General features: G+C 43.2%; 1 protein-coding gene across 7 annotated transcripts in view; it reads left to right on the forward strand.

Annotated features, from left to right (window-relative positions):
- LOC128305218 (protein NDRG3) overlaps positions 1-16,060 on the forward strand; it is a 39,795-nt gene that overhangs the window by 16,845 nt on the left and 6,890 nt on the right. For 4 of the 7 annotated variants that reach the window (XM_053042564.1, XM_053042567.1, XM_053042565.1 and 1 more), the window contains exons 4-12: positions 2,298-2,505; positions 6,717-6,800; positions 13,128-13,321; positions 13,415-13,535; positions 13,625-13,766; positions 13,978-14,157; positions 14,249-14,369; positions 14,623-14,738; positions 15,487-15,571. In XM_053042564.1, coding sequence (XP_052898524.1) covers positions 2,303-2,505; positions 6,717-6,800; positions 13,128-13,321; positions 13,415-13,535; positions 13,625-13,766; positions 13,978-14,157; positions 14,249-14,369; positions 14,623-14,738; positions 15,487-15,571 — 1,246 coding nt within the window. In that variant the 5' untranslated portion in view covers positions 2,298-2,302. Of the gene's footprint in view, positions 1-2,297; positions 2,506-6,669; positions 6,801-13,127; positions 13,322-13,414; positions 13,536-13,624; positions 13,767-13,977; positions 14,158-14,248; positions 14,370-14,622; positions 14,739-15,486; positions 15,572-16,060 lie in introns of those variants that run through there. The other 3 variants (XM_053042569.1, XM_053042568.1, XM_053042570.1) reach the window with 3 other exon arrangements.

A 16,060-nucleotide genomic window follows, 5' to 3' on the forward strand; every position in this document is an offset into this window, starting at 1 on the left:
GATACTGAATCAGACTTTCAAGACTTTATTGCACAACGGGTGATGTGTTCCAGAGAATGATGTACGAGTACAAATATTAAACAAAGTAAAAAAAGGAGTACATAATCCAAATCCACTGTGCAGACAAAGGCAATGAAATGATCCCGAGATCTTTATTGCCACTGTACTGTTACTTCTCCATCAAACATCAACCTTCTTTCTTCGCATGTTTATAGTGAAGTGAAGAAAGGTGGAGAGTCGCACATGATCCGGCTCAGCTCAATTACGGCCAAATAGTCGGGAATGAGTTTCCTGTTCTGGTGCTCTCTTCACTTCACGGCTGGACTGGCCCTGGCGTATGCCATAAATACAATTCCCGTTGAATTATTGTTTCTGCGCAATAAGACCAGCCCGAGTAAGGCCGTTCAATGTATGCAAGTGTGTCTGTGTTTCTGTCTGTGTGTGTGGCGGGGTATCATTGTGGTACATTCCACTGGAAGGTAGTGATGTATGGTAAATGGTCGCAAGCGTTGCGTCGTCCGTCTCAATCACTAGCGGTTTGAACGGGCAAAATGTTGCGACGTTTCCATTTTGCCAGCGGCCAAGAGATAATAATGATAGGGAAGCGACTGTGTTACTATCACACACGGTTTGCGGCTTTGTCGCGTAATCCACCTCCTGGGGTCTCTACCACTGCCCCGAACGCACCGCCTATGGCACGGGCGTTATGATACCACCACAGGGGCAACCTTATCGGGTCGCCATTACTTGCCCGAGTGCGTCAACAATCACGATGATGCACTGTACCACCACTGCACTCGGAGAGGGTGAACTAGTAGTGTTGGCGTGTCGTTGTTGCAGTAGCACTTTGTTAATACCGTTTTTGCTTGTAGGTTATTATCTGGAGGGCTGGCTCCGCTTATAAACTAAACGATGTGTGTCGTTTTTTTTGTGTTCTCACTACGTTTACAAAATACAGAATGCTCGACTGACGGAAGATAATTCGATAAGCAAAGTCACTGGGAACTGTGGAAGAGCTTATTGGGGCGAAAGTGCCACCACACTTCACCAGAAATAGAGCCTTGGGGGAGGATTAGGTGTGTAGTACGTAGCGGTTCGCGTGATTACTTGCCATTTAGAGGAATGAAAAAGGAAATGTCAACACAAATTACGACATTACGTTGCTGTGGGATGATAGCGTCGTTGTAGCGCTGCGCTTCAAATGTTCCATCCTGCAAGAAGAGCATCATGTGTAGATGGTAGTCTCGGTAGTAGCACTAATCAAAGACCAAAACTTTATACAACATTAAACTTTGCTGTACCTCACCAATCACAAAACACACCTCCACCCATGAGAGCAATGAAAGAAAACTTAAATTTTGTTCACTAATCAACACGAGCCATCGCACAGCTAACCAACCCACTGTCACAATCACTGCTGCTCACGATGTTTACAAAGCTTCACCAATATTGTGTATATATGCGTTTGCTTGCTTTTTCGATTTTGGGGGTCGTTGTTTTGGGGTTGTCTCTGGTAATGCTTTCTGAAAGTCGCTGAACGTTCGCTTGCCTGTCGCTAGGCTGTAGAGATATAGTAAGGTATACTCGTATTATTTATAGCTTTAATTTCACAATTAAGTGGTGTTGGTTACATGTTTTGTTTCCTTTAGTTTTTCCCTCCGAATGGTACTATCTTGAGGGTGTTCCCTTCTTTATGTTTAATTTGTTACGTATTTTGGTTGTGGGTTTTGCTTTAGTTTGTTTTAGTTTTGCGTGACACATTTTCTTATGATATTGTTTTGTTTTCTTGTTTTCTTTTCTCTCTTTTTTCCCCTTTATATCTTGCGTTTTTTCGGCAACGGTTTTTATTATGGTCAAACAATCAACTGCGCCCTATACTTCAACTTTTTGACGCCCGTGGTTACAAATTTAACATCGTTCACATTTGATCACTGGAATCGCTGGATTGGATTGGTTCTGATTTTGCATTTTGTGCGTGTGTGTGCGTGTTTCAAAATGGCGATCGCAAAATTTCGCTTTTATACATCTATTCTCGATCAATTTCGTTTGCGGTTTGATTTTGGTTTTGTTTGAATGCTTTACACACATCCCGTTCACATACTACACCACACATTACATATCGCATTCGCTTTCGGCGCTGATACATCAAATGCCACCAATAATCAAAAAATTTCAATCACCTCCAAAACATTACCAACAAAACATTACCCAACAACACCCCGCAATCCGATACGCACGGCAAATTCTGCGCGTCCCGGCACACCCGGGTTTTGCAATCCTTCCGCGTCCGCATCCAGACAAGATGCCCCAATCCGACGGGGGTTACGTTTCGCTCGGCGGTGGTCCGAACTCCATCTACAACTCGACCACCGAACCGCAGTCCGGCTCCAAATCGGTGATGGAAACGGTGAAGCGCGTCATCGGGACGGCCATCGGGGCCCAGGACAAGCACGCGCTGCTGGAGCGCAATGGGACCGGACCCCAACCGTACATAGTTAGTGCCAGGTAAGCTTAGTCGCACTGTTCTCTGCTCCCCTCCCACACTCTGCTCGTTTGCTAACCAAACTGGTGTTTTGCTGACGTAGTTGCTGCTGCTGCTGCTGCCTCTGAAGCTGTGTATTTTTGTTGTTATTGTTGCTGTGTCGCCTCTGTGTTTCCGCGGTAGTAGTCGTATCCCTTTTTTCTTGTGCTGTGACCTGAGCCCTTTAGTAAGCGTTCTCGGTTTGCTCGTTGATCGTTGATTCATTGTATGTTTGCAAGGCTTTCCTTCGCATTGTTCACTGTTCGGGAAGATATCTGGGTCCCTACACCGGTAAAACCATTGTATCCTCACATGCGCTCGAATCATACGGCTTTCATCCTTGTGCCCGGAATCGGATCCCTTTCCATTCGTCATAAATATATCCTTTCGAATAAAAAAAAAAAACTCCACCGGTGCGGGACAATGCATTTGGTGGCCTTCTCTGCTCCAATCATCGCTGACTGACGGCACGTACTCTAAAGATAGCAATCGTGTGACAGATTTCATTGCAAAGTTGTGCTGCGTATCGGTGCAGGCATCAAGAAAAAGGATACTATCCATAGGGCGGCCTGTCGCCTTGGAAGAGTGTATTATATTTCTTCAATTCCAAGCGTTGGCAAGCAGGCAAGAAGGTACCACCAGATATATGAGGTATAAACTAGGTCAACGCTGTACGAGTTGTGCAGTCGGTGCAACTGGTTGCAGGGAAAGAATGAACCAATTCGGTGCTATTATACGGAAGGCCAATGTAGCATGTTGCATGATTGCAGTTCATATAGGCACTGCTTGTATGATTCATCAGAATAATGCTTCGTGCGGAATAATTACATCCTTCTCCATAGGAAGCTTATTATATTGATCAACGTGTTGAAGGAAAAAGGAATATTCGTGCACAGAGAAGGTGCAGTAATGGTTGATGTTTGATCATCAAATAAGAAAGAAGGATTTTTGTGACCTATTTTTCAAGCAATAAGCGAAGAGTGCTCATGCCTACATGCTAATCAAATAGAGTATACTCAGGATTGTTATGAAGATGTTAAATAATTCTTCATAATAACATTGTAAAAAAAAAATAAAAACACCAAGAACTTATTTACTTTCAAGAATTTTCAGTAGATATCGCAAAGTTCGCACTCATTTTCGCAATTGCAGAATAGGAGTAGATCGCACTATTTTCAAATAATATTACCTGAGAACTTGCTCTCTAAATGTTAATATTCTAAACGTAGTCTGGACATTTTTCTCATGTCAGACGCGTCAGACGTTCATTTTCCACTTGTTAATATTGTACAGTGCTTCCTAAAAAATCATCAGTGAGTTTTCCGCCATTGCGAAATCATTTGGTGACATTGTCAAATAGGTGATTCTATTGAGTTCTTGTTGTATTGTAATATTTACGAATGCGAATACGAATATATTTTTTTGCTTTCACAGCTTTTGTTATCCTTTTCACTGTTCGGCAGAAGTGTCATTTACTTTGCGTGTCAGTAGAAAATTTTCCTAAAAATAAAACACCGCAACAAAGAAATTAATTTAATAGCCAGCTCATTCGTATCTATTATTCATGTGCAGATTGAGCTAGAAAAAGCTTGCTGTTTCTTGAATACGGACAAGATTTCCTGAGTTTTATACGTCAAGAAACCCTAGCAACTAGATAAACAGCTTCATTGGTTATTTTTTCTTCGATCGTGCCGTGGAATTAGTTCTCGTCTCAGGCGAACGTTTCGGACGGTCAGCATCTTTCCGGAATGTAGTCAACCAGAAGGAGTAAAAAAATCAATACATCCAAATCCAACCCTAATCTTCTGTTTGTAGCTCGGGCCCGAAACCAGCGAGAGATTAGTCGAGCAACGGTAGCGATAGAAACTGTTGAAGCAAGTTGGAGTTGTTTCTGTGTGTCTTTTCACCAAAATTGTTGCTCTGCCGGGCACGTTCGATTCGATGCTTCCCGTGCGACTCAAATCGTATCTGCACTGGCAGTCGTCCAAATCCCCCCCCCCCCCCCCCAGGAATAAGCGGGATCGTTACGTAGCGTCCAAATTTGTTCGCTATGCGCTGTTGTAATATATTCTTTCTTTACCGAGCGCCGGAACTTCTTGAATCAATTTCCGGACGATTTCAGCATATTGATTTTGTACCGCTTCGGTTCGGGCGATTGTCGTCACCGGACTGTGACAGGGCTGTCAATAATGGGCTGGAAAATGTGTCATTTTGTAAGCCTATCCGTGCCATACACCGTGCTGCCAGAAGTACCCCGATGTAGAAGCTTTAAAGTGCTGTTCTTGGATGGTGTAATGGTTTTGTGGGAAGTAAAAATTCAACAACTTATCTTCACACGAAGATGACTATGCTCGATGGTGGTGACATATTTCTCGAAGACCTGCATCATATTTCGATAGCCCCGATAGAGATTCGTTATCAAACACCGCAGTCATTATGGAGTCGCCCAAAAAACACCCTTGTCTGGTAGTCGTCCCATGGCACATCGCCCATCTAATGTAGCGCACTGGCAGCGGAAGCTTATCTTTATGTATGCGTTTGGTTTTTGGTCGTTCCTGTCCGTCGAGTGGCCCAAAATTGTAGTGCGATGTTTGATGAGCGATGTTGGGAGGAGCAATGTTTACCATGTGGGTACTTATCGGGCTTGTGCAATCTGCCATTGCTCACCGACACCGACGGGTATTTTATTGCGAAAATGTTTGCGGAGAGCTTCCTTTGCCAGTTTGCCGTTTTTTTTTTGTTGGTTGTTGTGAGTGTGCTTTTCTCTGTGTGCTGCATTTAGTTTTCACCAAGCAAATATGCTCCACACACTCACACAGTGCAGCACAGCACAGTGTGATCCATTTCATTCACCGGCTTAATTTAATCTGCTTAACTTTGTTTTTTTCTTTTGTTGAGGCAAAGAGTATGCTCATGCAAAAGACACATTCAGCACGTTTTTGGTGTGGCGCACAACCCGCATAAACACTGCGTATCAATGGCATCCAACCACTTGTTAATTGCGCCATTATATTGCCAGTATTTAGAATGTGCTGCCTTTTTGTGTATGTCTACCGTAAAACGCTTGATGGTGCTTAAACGATGCCGAATTGAAATTTGAAACATTTTGAAGCGGATCAGGTGAAAGAAAGGAAGTTAAAACTTTAAATAAACAACAATTTTCCGCTGCTTGAGTTCCAGCATCTTGTGCCATATTTTCCCACTGCGCACGGAAGCAAAAAAAAAACCTTGAAGAATTATGTTTTTCTTTTTCCAACGGGAGCTTTTATTCATTGCTTTTCATATTTGCTTTTGACGCATCCCACCGGGGGAGAATCGTTGTTATCGAATTGTTTTTCGCTTGAATAGGAATCTCGTTCGAATCTGTTATGCATTCCTGGAATGTTCATTGAATTTTAATATTTCGCGTTTGCGAATTTGCGTCAAAATGGTTGAAGATGGCATGCTTTCCAATCGACTTGACATCGTACTCGAGTGGAAAGAAACAAGTTAGGAATTGAGCATACTTTGAAGAGAAAATATTTGAAAATGGAATGTCTTGAGTATTTCATTACAATGCAAAACACATTTCATATAATAGAATGTTGCGTATCGCAAAAAAACACGATGAAAAACCTCACTGCTTATGCCTGCTTTAGCGCCATAAAATCTGGAATGCCTCGAATCTTTTGAGTAATGCCGTCATCAAGTCTCGGTTCACAGTGTCATGTCATCAATACTCGATTCCATCAATCCACCGTCATTATATTGCAATCAATAATCAATGCCACGTCGTCGGGAAACGAATTGATACGAAGCTGCGTTACATCCGCGTATACACCAACCATCACTACCACTATTACAGCAGTACAGATTAACACCCAAATACCACTGCCCACGTACGGTTTTATATCCCCATTTATGTTTATCTCGATATTTCTCGCCAAAAAAACCCCCCTTTTTCAAACTCCGACCAATAACACTTGAATCGTTCTTTTACACCTCTTTTTCTAACATTTCCTACTTATCCTTCTGTTTTTTGTTGCTGTTTTTTCCGGTTCCGTTTTTGGTTTTTTTTTTCCTTTCGTTTGAATATCCTGGGTAACTTCCGCCCCGAATGAAATCCGCTCCCCGTTATCCTGTTTATTTCGATGTTTTTCGTTCGTTTTACTTGGTATGTTTTCGGCCTCTGCATGTGATTTAGTACTAATTTCAGAGATCGCGACAAAACCGGCAAATCAGCGAACGCCAGAATGCCATCCGCACCAGCACACACTGCCGAGGAAGCTCGCCTGCTTGGGTAAGATTGATGCATTTTTTGTTTTGTTTTTGTTTTTTTGTTTTTTGCTATGATTTTGTTTGTTTGTTTTGGTGTTTTTGAGTTTCGATTTTGTTTCCGTTTTGATTAACGCTAACCGCCCACGGTCAATTGACAGCGTGTGTTCGCGCTTTCGCGTCCTTGGTAATATGGCGCATTTAAACGCTTGGTCCCAAACTGGTTGATTTATTTGCGTATTTTTCGGTTTGTTTTTTTTTCGATTCACAGAGAAGGTGGAACAATTTTTTTTGTTTAAAAATGCTCCTTATTTAACCAAGTTACCATACTCAAAACACACAACATCGAAACACGAAAATGTACAAAACTAACAGCATACCCATTATTACAGCTCAGTACACAAAACGAATGGCTCTTATCATGCTCTCTTTCTCTTACTCTTATAAGCTCGTTATCGTAAGGCGCGTAGTGCTCTCATTTTGTGTCACACTTTATTTATAGAAAACATAAGTCTACACGCAAAACATAAATCTTTATTTGATAATTATATCTTCTGGAACAGTATCCTACGCTTCTGACTCATAAATGTCAGCATCCAAGCACTGGCCAAAATCTGGAGCTGGTTCGACAAAAATAATGTACAGCAACGTTTACGGGGATTTATATTAATATTATTAAATGTGTATAATAAATGCAATGTGAATATCACCAATCAATTCAATTAATCGCAATTGCAGGAGGTTGATTACAGGTGAAAACGCGAGTAAATTGATCTGCGCTAGACAATTTTACCCATTTTAAAGACCCATTTTACGAAAACATTAGCATAGATAATACGAACAGCGACATTTATTCAAATTGTTTGAGTTTGCCTTACTGGAAAACCGCTCGAGCGTTGGTTTGATTTATTTACCTTCGCCAAAAGTGAACGCTACGTAGCTACGAGCATCGCTTTAGATTTACGCAATCGGAAACGACATGGAGTCGGCAGTCGATCACGGGGTGTGTATCCTTCCAGGAAGCACACTTTTCGTTATTCGGTCCTTGAAGGCAATTAAAAATTTTCCACCCCCGAACCGCTCACCCAAGTTTTCCCTATCTTTATTACAGTTTCCATCGCTCGTCGTCAAGACACGATCGACTCCATTAGAGACACCCGTTGGCCCCCCGCATGGTGGGAGGTTGTGGAGGATGCGTGTGCGGGTAAAATGTGTCGATAATGGACACTGCTCGGGACACACTTTGCCTTCCGGTGGAAAATGCTCTCACGAAACTCCGAGTGCGGGAGAAGGTTGGAAGTTGCTTCAATTATGCAACAATTTTCATAACAGGCAGCGCCTGCAATTGTTGTCTCCATGATGCTTCGTCTCTATGGGGAATGTTCCTTGTGGGGTTTGAAACAAAAAAAATCCCTGAATACCGACAGCAATGGTAAACAACGGTTGGAAAATGGATCGATGCTGGAGTGGAAAGGAACAAAAGCTCTCCAGGCACGCAAAAGGTGCATCAAAAGCAGTACAAGCTCCGTTGGTTCTGGGCGGCAAAATGCATTAACAGTGCGCTGCCGGGTGCCCTTTTCGTTACAGTAGATCCGTATCGAAGAACAGCGAGCTACTTTATCAAGTCGGGGCAGGAGAAAATGGTTTATAATGCATATAAAAGCTACCACGTACCGCGCCATTTTGTAGCTTCTTCCTGGTAGACCTAGTTCAAAGATCGTACCATTAAGAAAATGCGGTACAATGTGGTATTTTCCATGGCAATATAAAAGGGTTTTGTGCAGTTCCCGACGCATGGTTGCATTGTTGTTTTGCAATCGAAATCCACTGGAAGCACCGGTGTGTGTGTGCCGTTTGTTATTTTCTTTCAGTTTTAGAATGTCAAAGAAAAGCTTCAGGGTTTTCCACATCTCGCGGTATCAGACCTCAATGTACCGAAGAATGGGTTTAAGTTTTCCCGAATAACACAAAGAGACTTAACTCTGGTCTACACTGTACAGCTAGTGAGAACGAGCATATAGAGCATAATAGTGGCAAAAGAAAAACAACATATCCGCTAGAATTTATGAGCCTTAATTAGATCCACCCAAGATATATGATGTTTTGCTGCTGGGTCCACCCGGTTTGGCCAAGTTGTGCAGAAATCCGGTTTTTTTTAGTGCTGATCTGAGCAACATTTTGTTTACAATACGGGTGGTCGTTTTTATTGGTGCAAACTAGCGGTCTATTCAGCAATCGATATTGATTTTTTGTTTGTTTGTAGTTGCAAAATTAAGGTTCCCGTAAAACCTAACCAACCGCAGCACGTTAATTTCTTTGTTTGAAATCTATAGCTAGAGTCCAGCGGTGCATACTGGCGTAGCTGGCAGCAAATCTCAAACGATGTTCCAAGTTGTGCTGGATTATGAGTCGTACTTTTCGTTGGTATTTCACACATGATTCACAAATTAGCACGGCAAATACGCCGAGCTGGAAGAGATGACTGTTGTTCGAAAAAGTGTCCGGCGTCCGGGTAGACTGATCGCGACAACACATGTTTCCGACGGCGCAACAGAACGTACTTAACCATCCTAATAGAAACGACAAAGTAAGAAGTCGATGAGAAAACTGTGCGCCTGAAGGTCGTCCGGGTGCTGCTGATGATAAGCAATTTCCATTGGTGCTTTGTGTTGGACGCAAAAGGCAGCGAGGCTACGCGTTTGGTTATGGAGCGGAATGCCGCTGGGTTTGGTGCGTTGTGATGTGTTTACGCTACCGTGCCTCACGAAAATGCGCCTTCACATCACAAGTTCCAGCCATCCCATCGTTCACCGTGGCGTGAAACATAGGTATCATCGTATCAGGTACTGTAGTGAGCTCGCACAAAGCGTTCGTGATGGTACGGGTAAACAAGCTTTTAGGATTATTACGAAGCAATAGTGGAGCATCTCCTGGGGAAAGACTCAGATGTTGGATGAATCATCAATTCTAGGCACCGTCGCAAAATGGGCGATGGCGATCTGAGATCGGATAAGTTTGATGATGTTCATTAGCCAGTGCTTGGAATCCTTTTTGCGATGAAGCAAGGTTCTTACTCAGCGGAACTCGGGTACTTGGTGTACTCCAGAAAGGATGGTCTTTATTTTGCAGAATACATTTAATGTGGGGTTATTAAGCTTGTCCAAGAATGATGTAATAGTTGTTTTCTTTCTCTCAGTTAATTAAAACGATTATACAGGATCTCTCATTAATTCACCAAAAAATAGAACTCTTAACAGGCCTTTCTTCGAAGGAAACGATACAAAATCTTCCAAAAGGATAGAATTTGTAGAAAATAATTGTAAAAATATCTAATTAGTACCTGGGTCTGACATATTAAGTTGGTGCAAAAATTCAGATGAGGTTTGGTCTAGATTTGTTTAGCGCCTTGACATGAATTCTGGAGACCGCTAGTTTATATAAAATTAAATAGTATGAAAATAATACATGCTTTAATACCAGAAAGGTCGTATGAAATTTAATAGAAAAATAAAATAATTCTATGATAATTAAATAATAATTGAACTCATTGCTAAAATGTGTTCTTCATTCAGCAAAATTTCTCCTGTAGTTCTCGGATATGGACGATTATCCTTCGGCAAACCGGAATTCCATTGTTTCTTGTCCAGCTGTCGACAACAGAACCGATTCGATTGACTAAAATGAACCCAAACAAGTTTAATCAGTGACATCAGTCATCGGCTAAAATTGGAACCGAACCGAAAGGCATGTGTGGCTCCAGCTAACGTCACACGACAGATGCAATATTCCGATGTTGGCGGTTCGCTAGAAAACGTTAGACGAGGAAGTTATTCCTTTCCAATTTTCTACCAATCCACCCTGCGTTGTCAGCAAGGGGAAGGTTACGGTTTCGGCAAACTCGTAAAGCCGGTCGGTGCGGCATGCTCTGTCAACAGTGCACGTGCCGGAGATGATATGGACGTAATCGTCCTTTTATGGTGAAGCGAATTAATTAATCCATCAATTCCAGATCACGCTAGCGATGGTACGGTGCGCAGGGCGTAGGAAAAGCTGCGTTGCTATATTTAAACAGTGGAGCTGATCGGTGAATGCGCAAGCAATTGGGAATGTTTTGAAGGATTTTAATTCTTCGGAAAGCTGCATGAAAACACACTTCAAGCTAAAGTGTTATGATGATGGAAAAATCTTGACTTTTTGTCGTTATTTTTCTTTTCCGCTACGCTTTGAATTTGACTCTTTGCTCTTTGATGTATGATCCCTTCCGAGAAAATCAGTCCCAGTTTCATCGCATGCTAACACTTCTTACTACTCGGCAGGTTTTTGGGGAATTGCAAGCTTTCCGAAAAAAGGGTCAGTAAAACGGTATCCCTTATCACTGGGCGTACACAAAAAAAAAAGGTTCAATGATAAATTGTTCCATTGAAACGTTTCTCTGGGACGACTTGTCTTAACAATGACAGGCTGCCAAAAGTTCTTCTAATCTGCTTCCCCTGCTATGTGATGAGGAGATGTGGGATTTCTGAAGGCTTACGGGGTTTTTTTTTCTGGAGGAGAGGGCGAAAAACGATTGCGGAAGCCAAAAGCTTCCGGAAATCTAAGGCACGGTTGTGTATTTTTGCACGAAGAAAATGCTTTCACAAGCGTTTAAAAAGGATACTTCGGCTCGGTGGGCAATATGTTCGTACGGGCAGCAGGGTACGGTGTAGGCTTCATTTTTTCCCATTCATTCCCACGTTTAATCGCATAAAGTGGACAAAAAAAGGTGGAATGAAACCGTGCACATTGGACCGATAGGACCGGAAAAGTTTTCCGCCGACGTGTGTGTGTAGACTGCCTCCACTGCCTGGTGGAAGGAATTTTGTTTTCCCATGCTCGCTGCCATAGCTACCGATGGGGCGGACGTACCGTCGCGCCAGCCTGTCGGGCTGTGTGTGTTCGATTATTTCCACCTGAGCCCGCACGCGATCCGTTCTCGAAGTCGGTATCCGTCGGTATGAAAAACCGAGCCGCTTACCCAGCCGGTTATTCGACATGAAGAAGCTAAAATCGGACGCTAGAATTTGTGAAGGACATTATCGTGCCATGTTTGAATGCATACGGTTGCCTTCGAATAAGGCAACCTGGCAAAAAAAATGGTCAAATTAACCATTTCTTCGCTGCAGTTGTTTCCAGTTTCTAGAATACCAGCTGGCATTTGCCGACGAGCCGACAGGAAACTGACGGACAGAATGATTTCTGAAGCTCAAACTGATGACTTTCGTTTGGTGCTGCCGCCGTACAGTGCACAGCCGTTTGCTCGCGACTCGGTTACGTAAAATTTTGCGTGTGATGATATTGCCGCTCACGACTCAATCGAAGCCTGGAAAATCAAATTGAAAAATTAAATTACGTATCCGGAAATGGGGCGGAGGCGCAATACGCAACCCAAGCTAAGAGCGCCCTTCTAGAGCCTGGGCAAGTGGAGCAAACTCACAGAACAGAACAGAACAAAAAAAATCATGAAAATTAAGCGTCTGTCGTGTTATTTGCCAAACGAAAACTTTACACGCAATGGGTCTTATGCGGAAACTTTTATAACGAAGAACTGGTTGCAATATTAGGCGGAAAAAGTTTTTGCAAGGACAGTCGCATTTGTTACGTTATTGAGGGTGAGCAGCGGTTTGTTTGCTTCGAGGGGTGTGAAAATTTGTGGGGGTGGGAGGCAACGGGGGGGGGGGGGGGGGAGGTGTTATGCGAGATTGGTAAATCTGATTAAACTGATTATTTTCTTCTCAAGCAAATTAAAACTTTCAATATGCGTCTAGAATGGTCTTGTAGCGTGAGATAGAGTTTAGAATAGAATTAGATCTTGTTTATCATCTCTATTTATTTATGAAATGCAAAATTGTACATACTGTTCATTCGTATGAGAGTGCTGAAGATAGTAACGTTATCTAGAAATGTTAAAATTTTTTGAATTGTTCTTTAAAAATGCTGTATTCTTAGGTTGGGAGAATTTGTTTAATATGTTTTTTTTTAAATTCTGTTAAACCGTTGCTTCCATTTGGCTTTTAAAATAAATTGCTGCTTCACATAAGCGGCCAGCTTTAGAATAGTTATAGAATTCTTAACGCGTGGAAAAGAGTCTTCAAATCGAAATCGAAAAGTAAAGACATGCCTGTGAAACGTTTGCCACTAGAAAGTGGCAGAGTCACCGTCAAAAAGATACACGTAATCAGTGATTGAAGGCAATGATATTTATATTTGGACGACATGGCCTCGTGCTTCGTACCGACGCACCAAACCAGTACCGGACTACTGATACCGGTCCATACTGATTCCGTCCGCTTCGATCCTCTTTATTCCGATGCAGAGCGATGCCGGTTGACCCGATGGATGACATTGAGCTGCGCTCGGTTCAGCTACAGTATCCCAACCAGCGAGGTTCGATAGTCGGCTCGTGCGATCTGCGGCGCGTACCGACGGACAAGGGCGACATCCTCGTAGCGGTGCAGGGCGATACAACGAAGCCAGCGATCGTGACGTACCACGATTTGGGATTGAACTGTGAGTATAGCGTGCGGTCGGGCGACGAAACGCTCGCGAAAGCAACGGTTCGATAATTTGCATTTTGTTTGCATTTTGTGGCTTCCATTTCAGATGCATCGAGCTTTGCCGGTTTCTTCAATTTCCCCACGATGCGTTCGCTGTTGGATAACTTCTGCGTGTATCACGTGAATGCACCTGGACAGGAAGAGGGCGCTCCAACGTTCCCGGAAGAGTGAGTTTTTTTTCTCTCTCTCAACGGTCATTCCGGCGTCCGGCTCTAATCAACACTTACCGTTCCGTTGGGTTATTTCTTCCTTCCAGCTACGTATATCCCACGTTCGATGAGCTGGGATCGCAGCTGCTGTTTGTGATGACACACTTTAACTTGAAGTCCATCATCGGATTCGGCGTCGGTGCAGGAGCAAACATTCTGGCCCGGTTTGCTCTGGCCAATCCGGATAAGGTATGTACGGCTCGCTGAACGGAATGTAGTACGGCATTGTGTGTGCTGACTGATAACGAGCCTTTTAACTCCACAAGGCTTCATCGGCTGGTATGCCCTGCGGAGCATGAAACCAATTCTCGAAATGACAGCTTCCGTTTTTTGTTTCTCCCCACGCTTTGTTTCTGTGTCGTCATCTGTGGCTCATACTGGATTTGTCTCTCCCGGACAGGTCGGAGCACTCTGCCTTATCAACTGCAGTTCAACGGCGGCCGGTTGGATCGAATGGGGCTACCAGCTGCTGAATACGCGTAATCTCCGCACCAAGGGCATGACCCAGGGTGTGCTGGATTATTTGATGTGGCATCATTTCGGCCGAAATCCAGAGGAGCGTAATCTGGATTTGGTTCAGGTGAGTTGTCAGACCCCCACAACATGGGGTGATACTTCGACCATATTGGACTCTCTAATGGACTCCCGATTTTTTTTTTCGGGCACTGCAGCTGTACAAGAGCAACTTTGAACGTTCGATAAATCCAGTCAACTTGGCCATGCTGATTGATGCATACATTAAGCGTACGGATTTGAACATTGCCCGAACACCTTCCGGTTCACCACAAACTTGTAAGTAGACAATGATTTCCTCTCGTCATCCGCACTGCATTTTTACTGTTCCGCGTCTCTAAGGGTATTATGCAAATTGAGTTCAGAACAGTATGCATGCCCACAGGAATTGTCTGTCAATTTGCCAACGGCGGCATGATGTAACTGCGCGACAGCGAAAATGGATGCGTTTCTAATGGATGTAAAAATTCTTTTTATTTTCACGCCACCACACTACACTCATCGGGTTAATGGTAAAAAAAACGCGCTGCAGCTGCCCCGTCACTGAAGATGCCCGTGTTAAATATTACTGGCGCGTTATCGCCCCACATTGATGATACAGTAACGTTCAACGGTAGACTAATCCCGGAGAAGACTAATTGGATGAAGGTAATTTCATTTTAATCGACAGCTTCGTCCTCCCGACCTCCTGCACACGGGCCCATCCAGGCCACCAGGGTTATGTGACATCGCTCCCGGAACTCTCCGTGTTTTACTGGATAGCGGGGACAGAAAGGGAACACAGATCCGCGCGAAGGGGTGTATTGATGGGTGTGGTTTTTGGTCGATAATGTAACTAATGTGTTGAAGTTGCGTTTCGCGTATGGTTTGTCGTTCCTTTTCCTTTGGTCTGTAACCTGCCGGCAGCACTATCGATCGAAAGTAATACAATTATGTAACGGGTTGCTAGAGAAATGGCACGATCGCTCTCTTGCCTGGGCGTTAGTTTGAAATAACTTTACGGCGTCATTTCGCTGGAATGAGACATATGGTTATGACACTTTTCATTAGTTATTGCTGTGATGTTCGTAATGAAATTGCGTCTCGCAGATGATGAGCAGCAGGTTAATATAATGAGAATGGTAAAACTTCTCTTTTTCCGAGAACTGGTGCAACAGAGCAAAATGGACGTTAATGTGTGACCGATAATTATTTTAATGACATGCGACATGACGCGACATCGTTCTTCCATTGAGCGATACAGCTTCGGATGTATGGATGGAGTAATGAACTATATCTTATTATGTGTTCATTATTAATAACTTGATAATAAACGTTCGTGTAGTGATTTGTTTTTGCCTGAGATTTGTACATTAACGTAAACCTTTTATTATAATGTTTGTTTGTTTTTTTTTAGATTTCTGATTGTGGTTTGGTACTGGAGGAACAACCAGGCAAACTGGCCGAAGCATTCCGGCTATTTCTGCAGGGTGAAGGCTATGGTAAGTGCTAAATTTTCCCGACTAACACACCCGTACTAGTGATGTAAGAGTATGCGCGCATAGTACACACATTTCAACTTTGAACCAACCGTAAAACAATCCCCGCTGGAAGAACTCTTGCGAACATTTGCTGTACGAAAGTCAAGCAGTTAGTCGGATGTAGATCGATTAGATCGGATATGCTAGACCTAATGTCCACGTCCCGCGTCTCACTAATGAAAACAAATTTCCGCGAGTGTCTTGTACCGATTGGGTCAAGAATTTTCAAACTTACACACTCCCACACACACACACACGCAGGGAAAATAACAAAAATCAACACACATACACGCTAAACACACGAGCACACTTGCCAACAAATCCCCACCGTCATTGCACCGCGTACAGGGCTAGAGATAGCTGGAAAGAGGCGAAAATTGCTTTGACAGATCGCTTTAGTGTTGGCAAAACTGGCGCAGCATAGAGAGAAATGCTTTGCTAAGCAATGAG

Source organism: Anopheles moucheti, chromosome 3, assembly GCF_943734755.1.
Source record: "Anopheles moucheti chromosome 3, idAnoMoucSN_F20_07, whole genome shotgun sequence".
Lineage (NCBI taxonomy): Eukaryota > Metazoa > Arthropoda > Insecta > Diptera > Culicidae > Anopheles > Anopheles moucheti.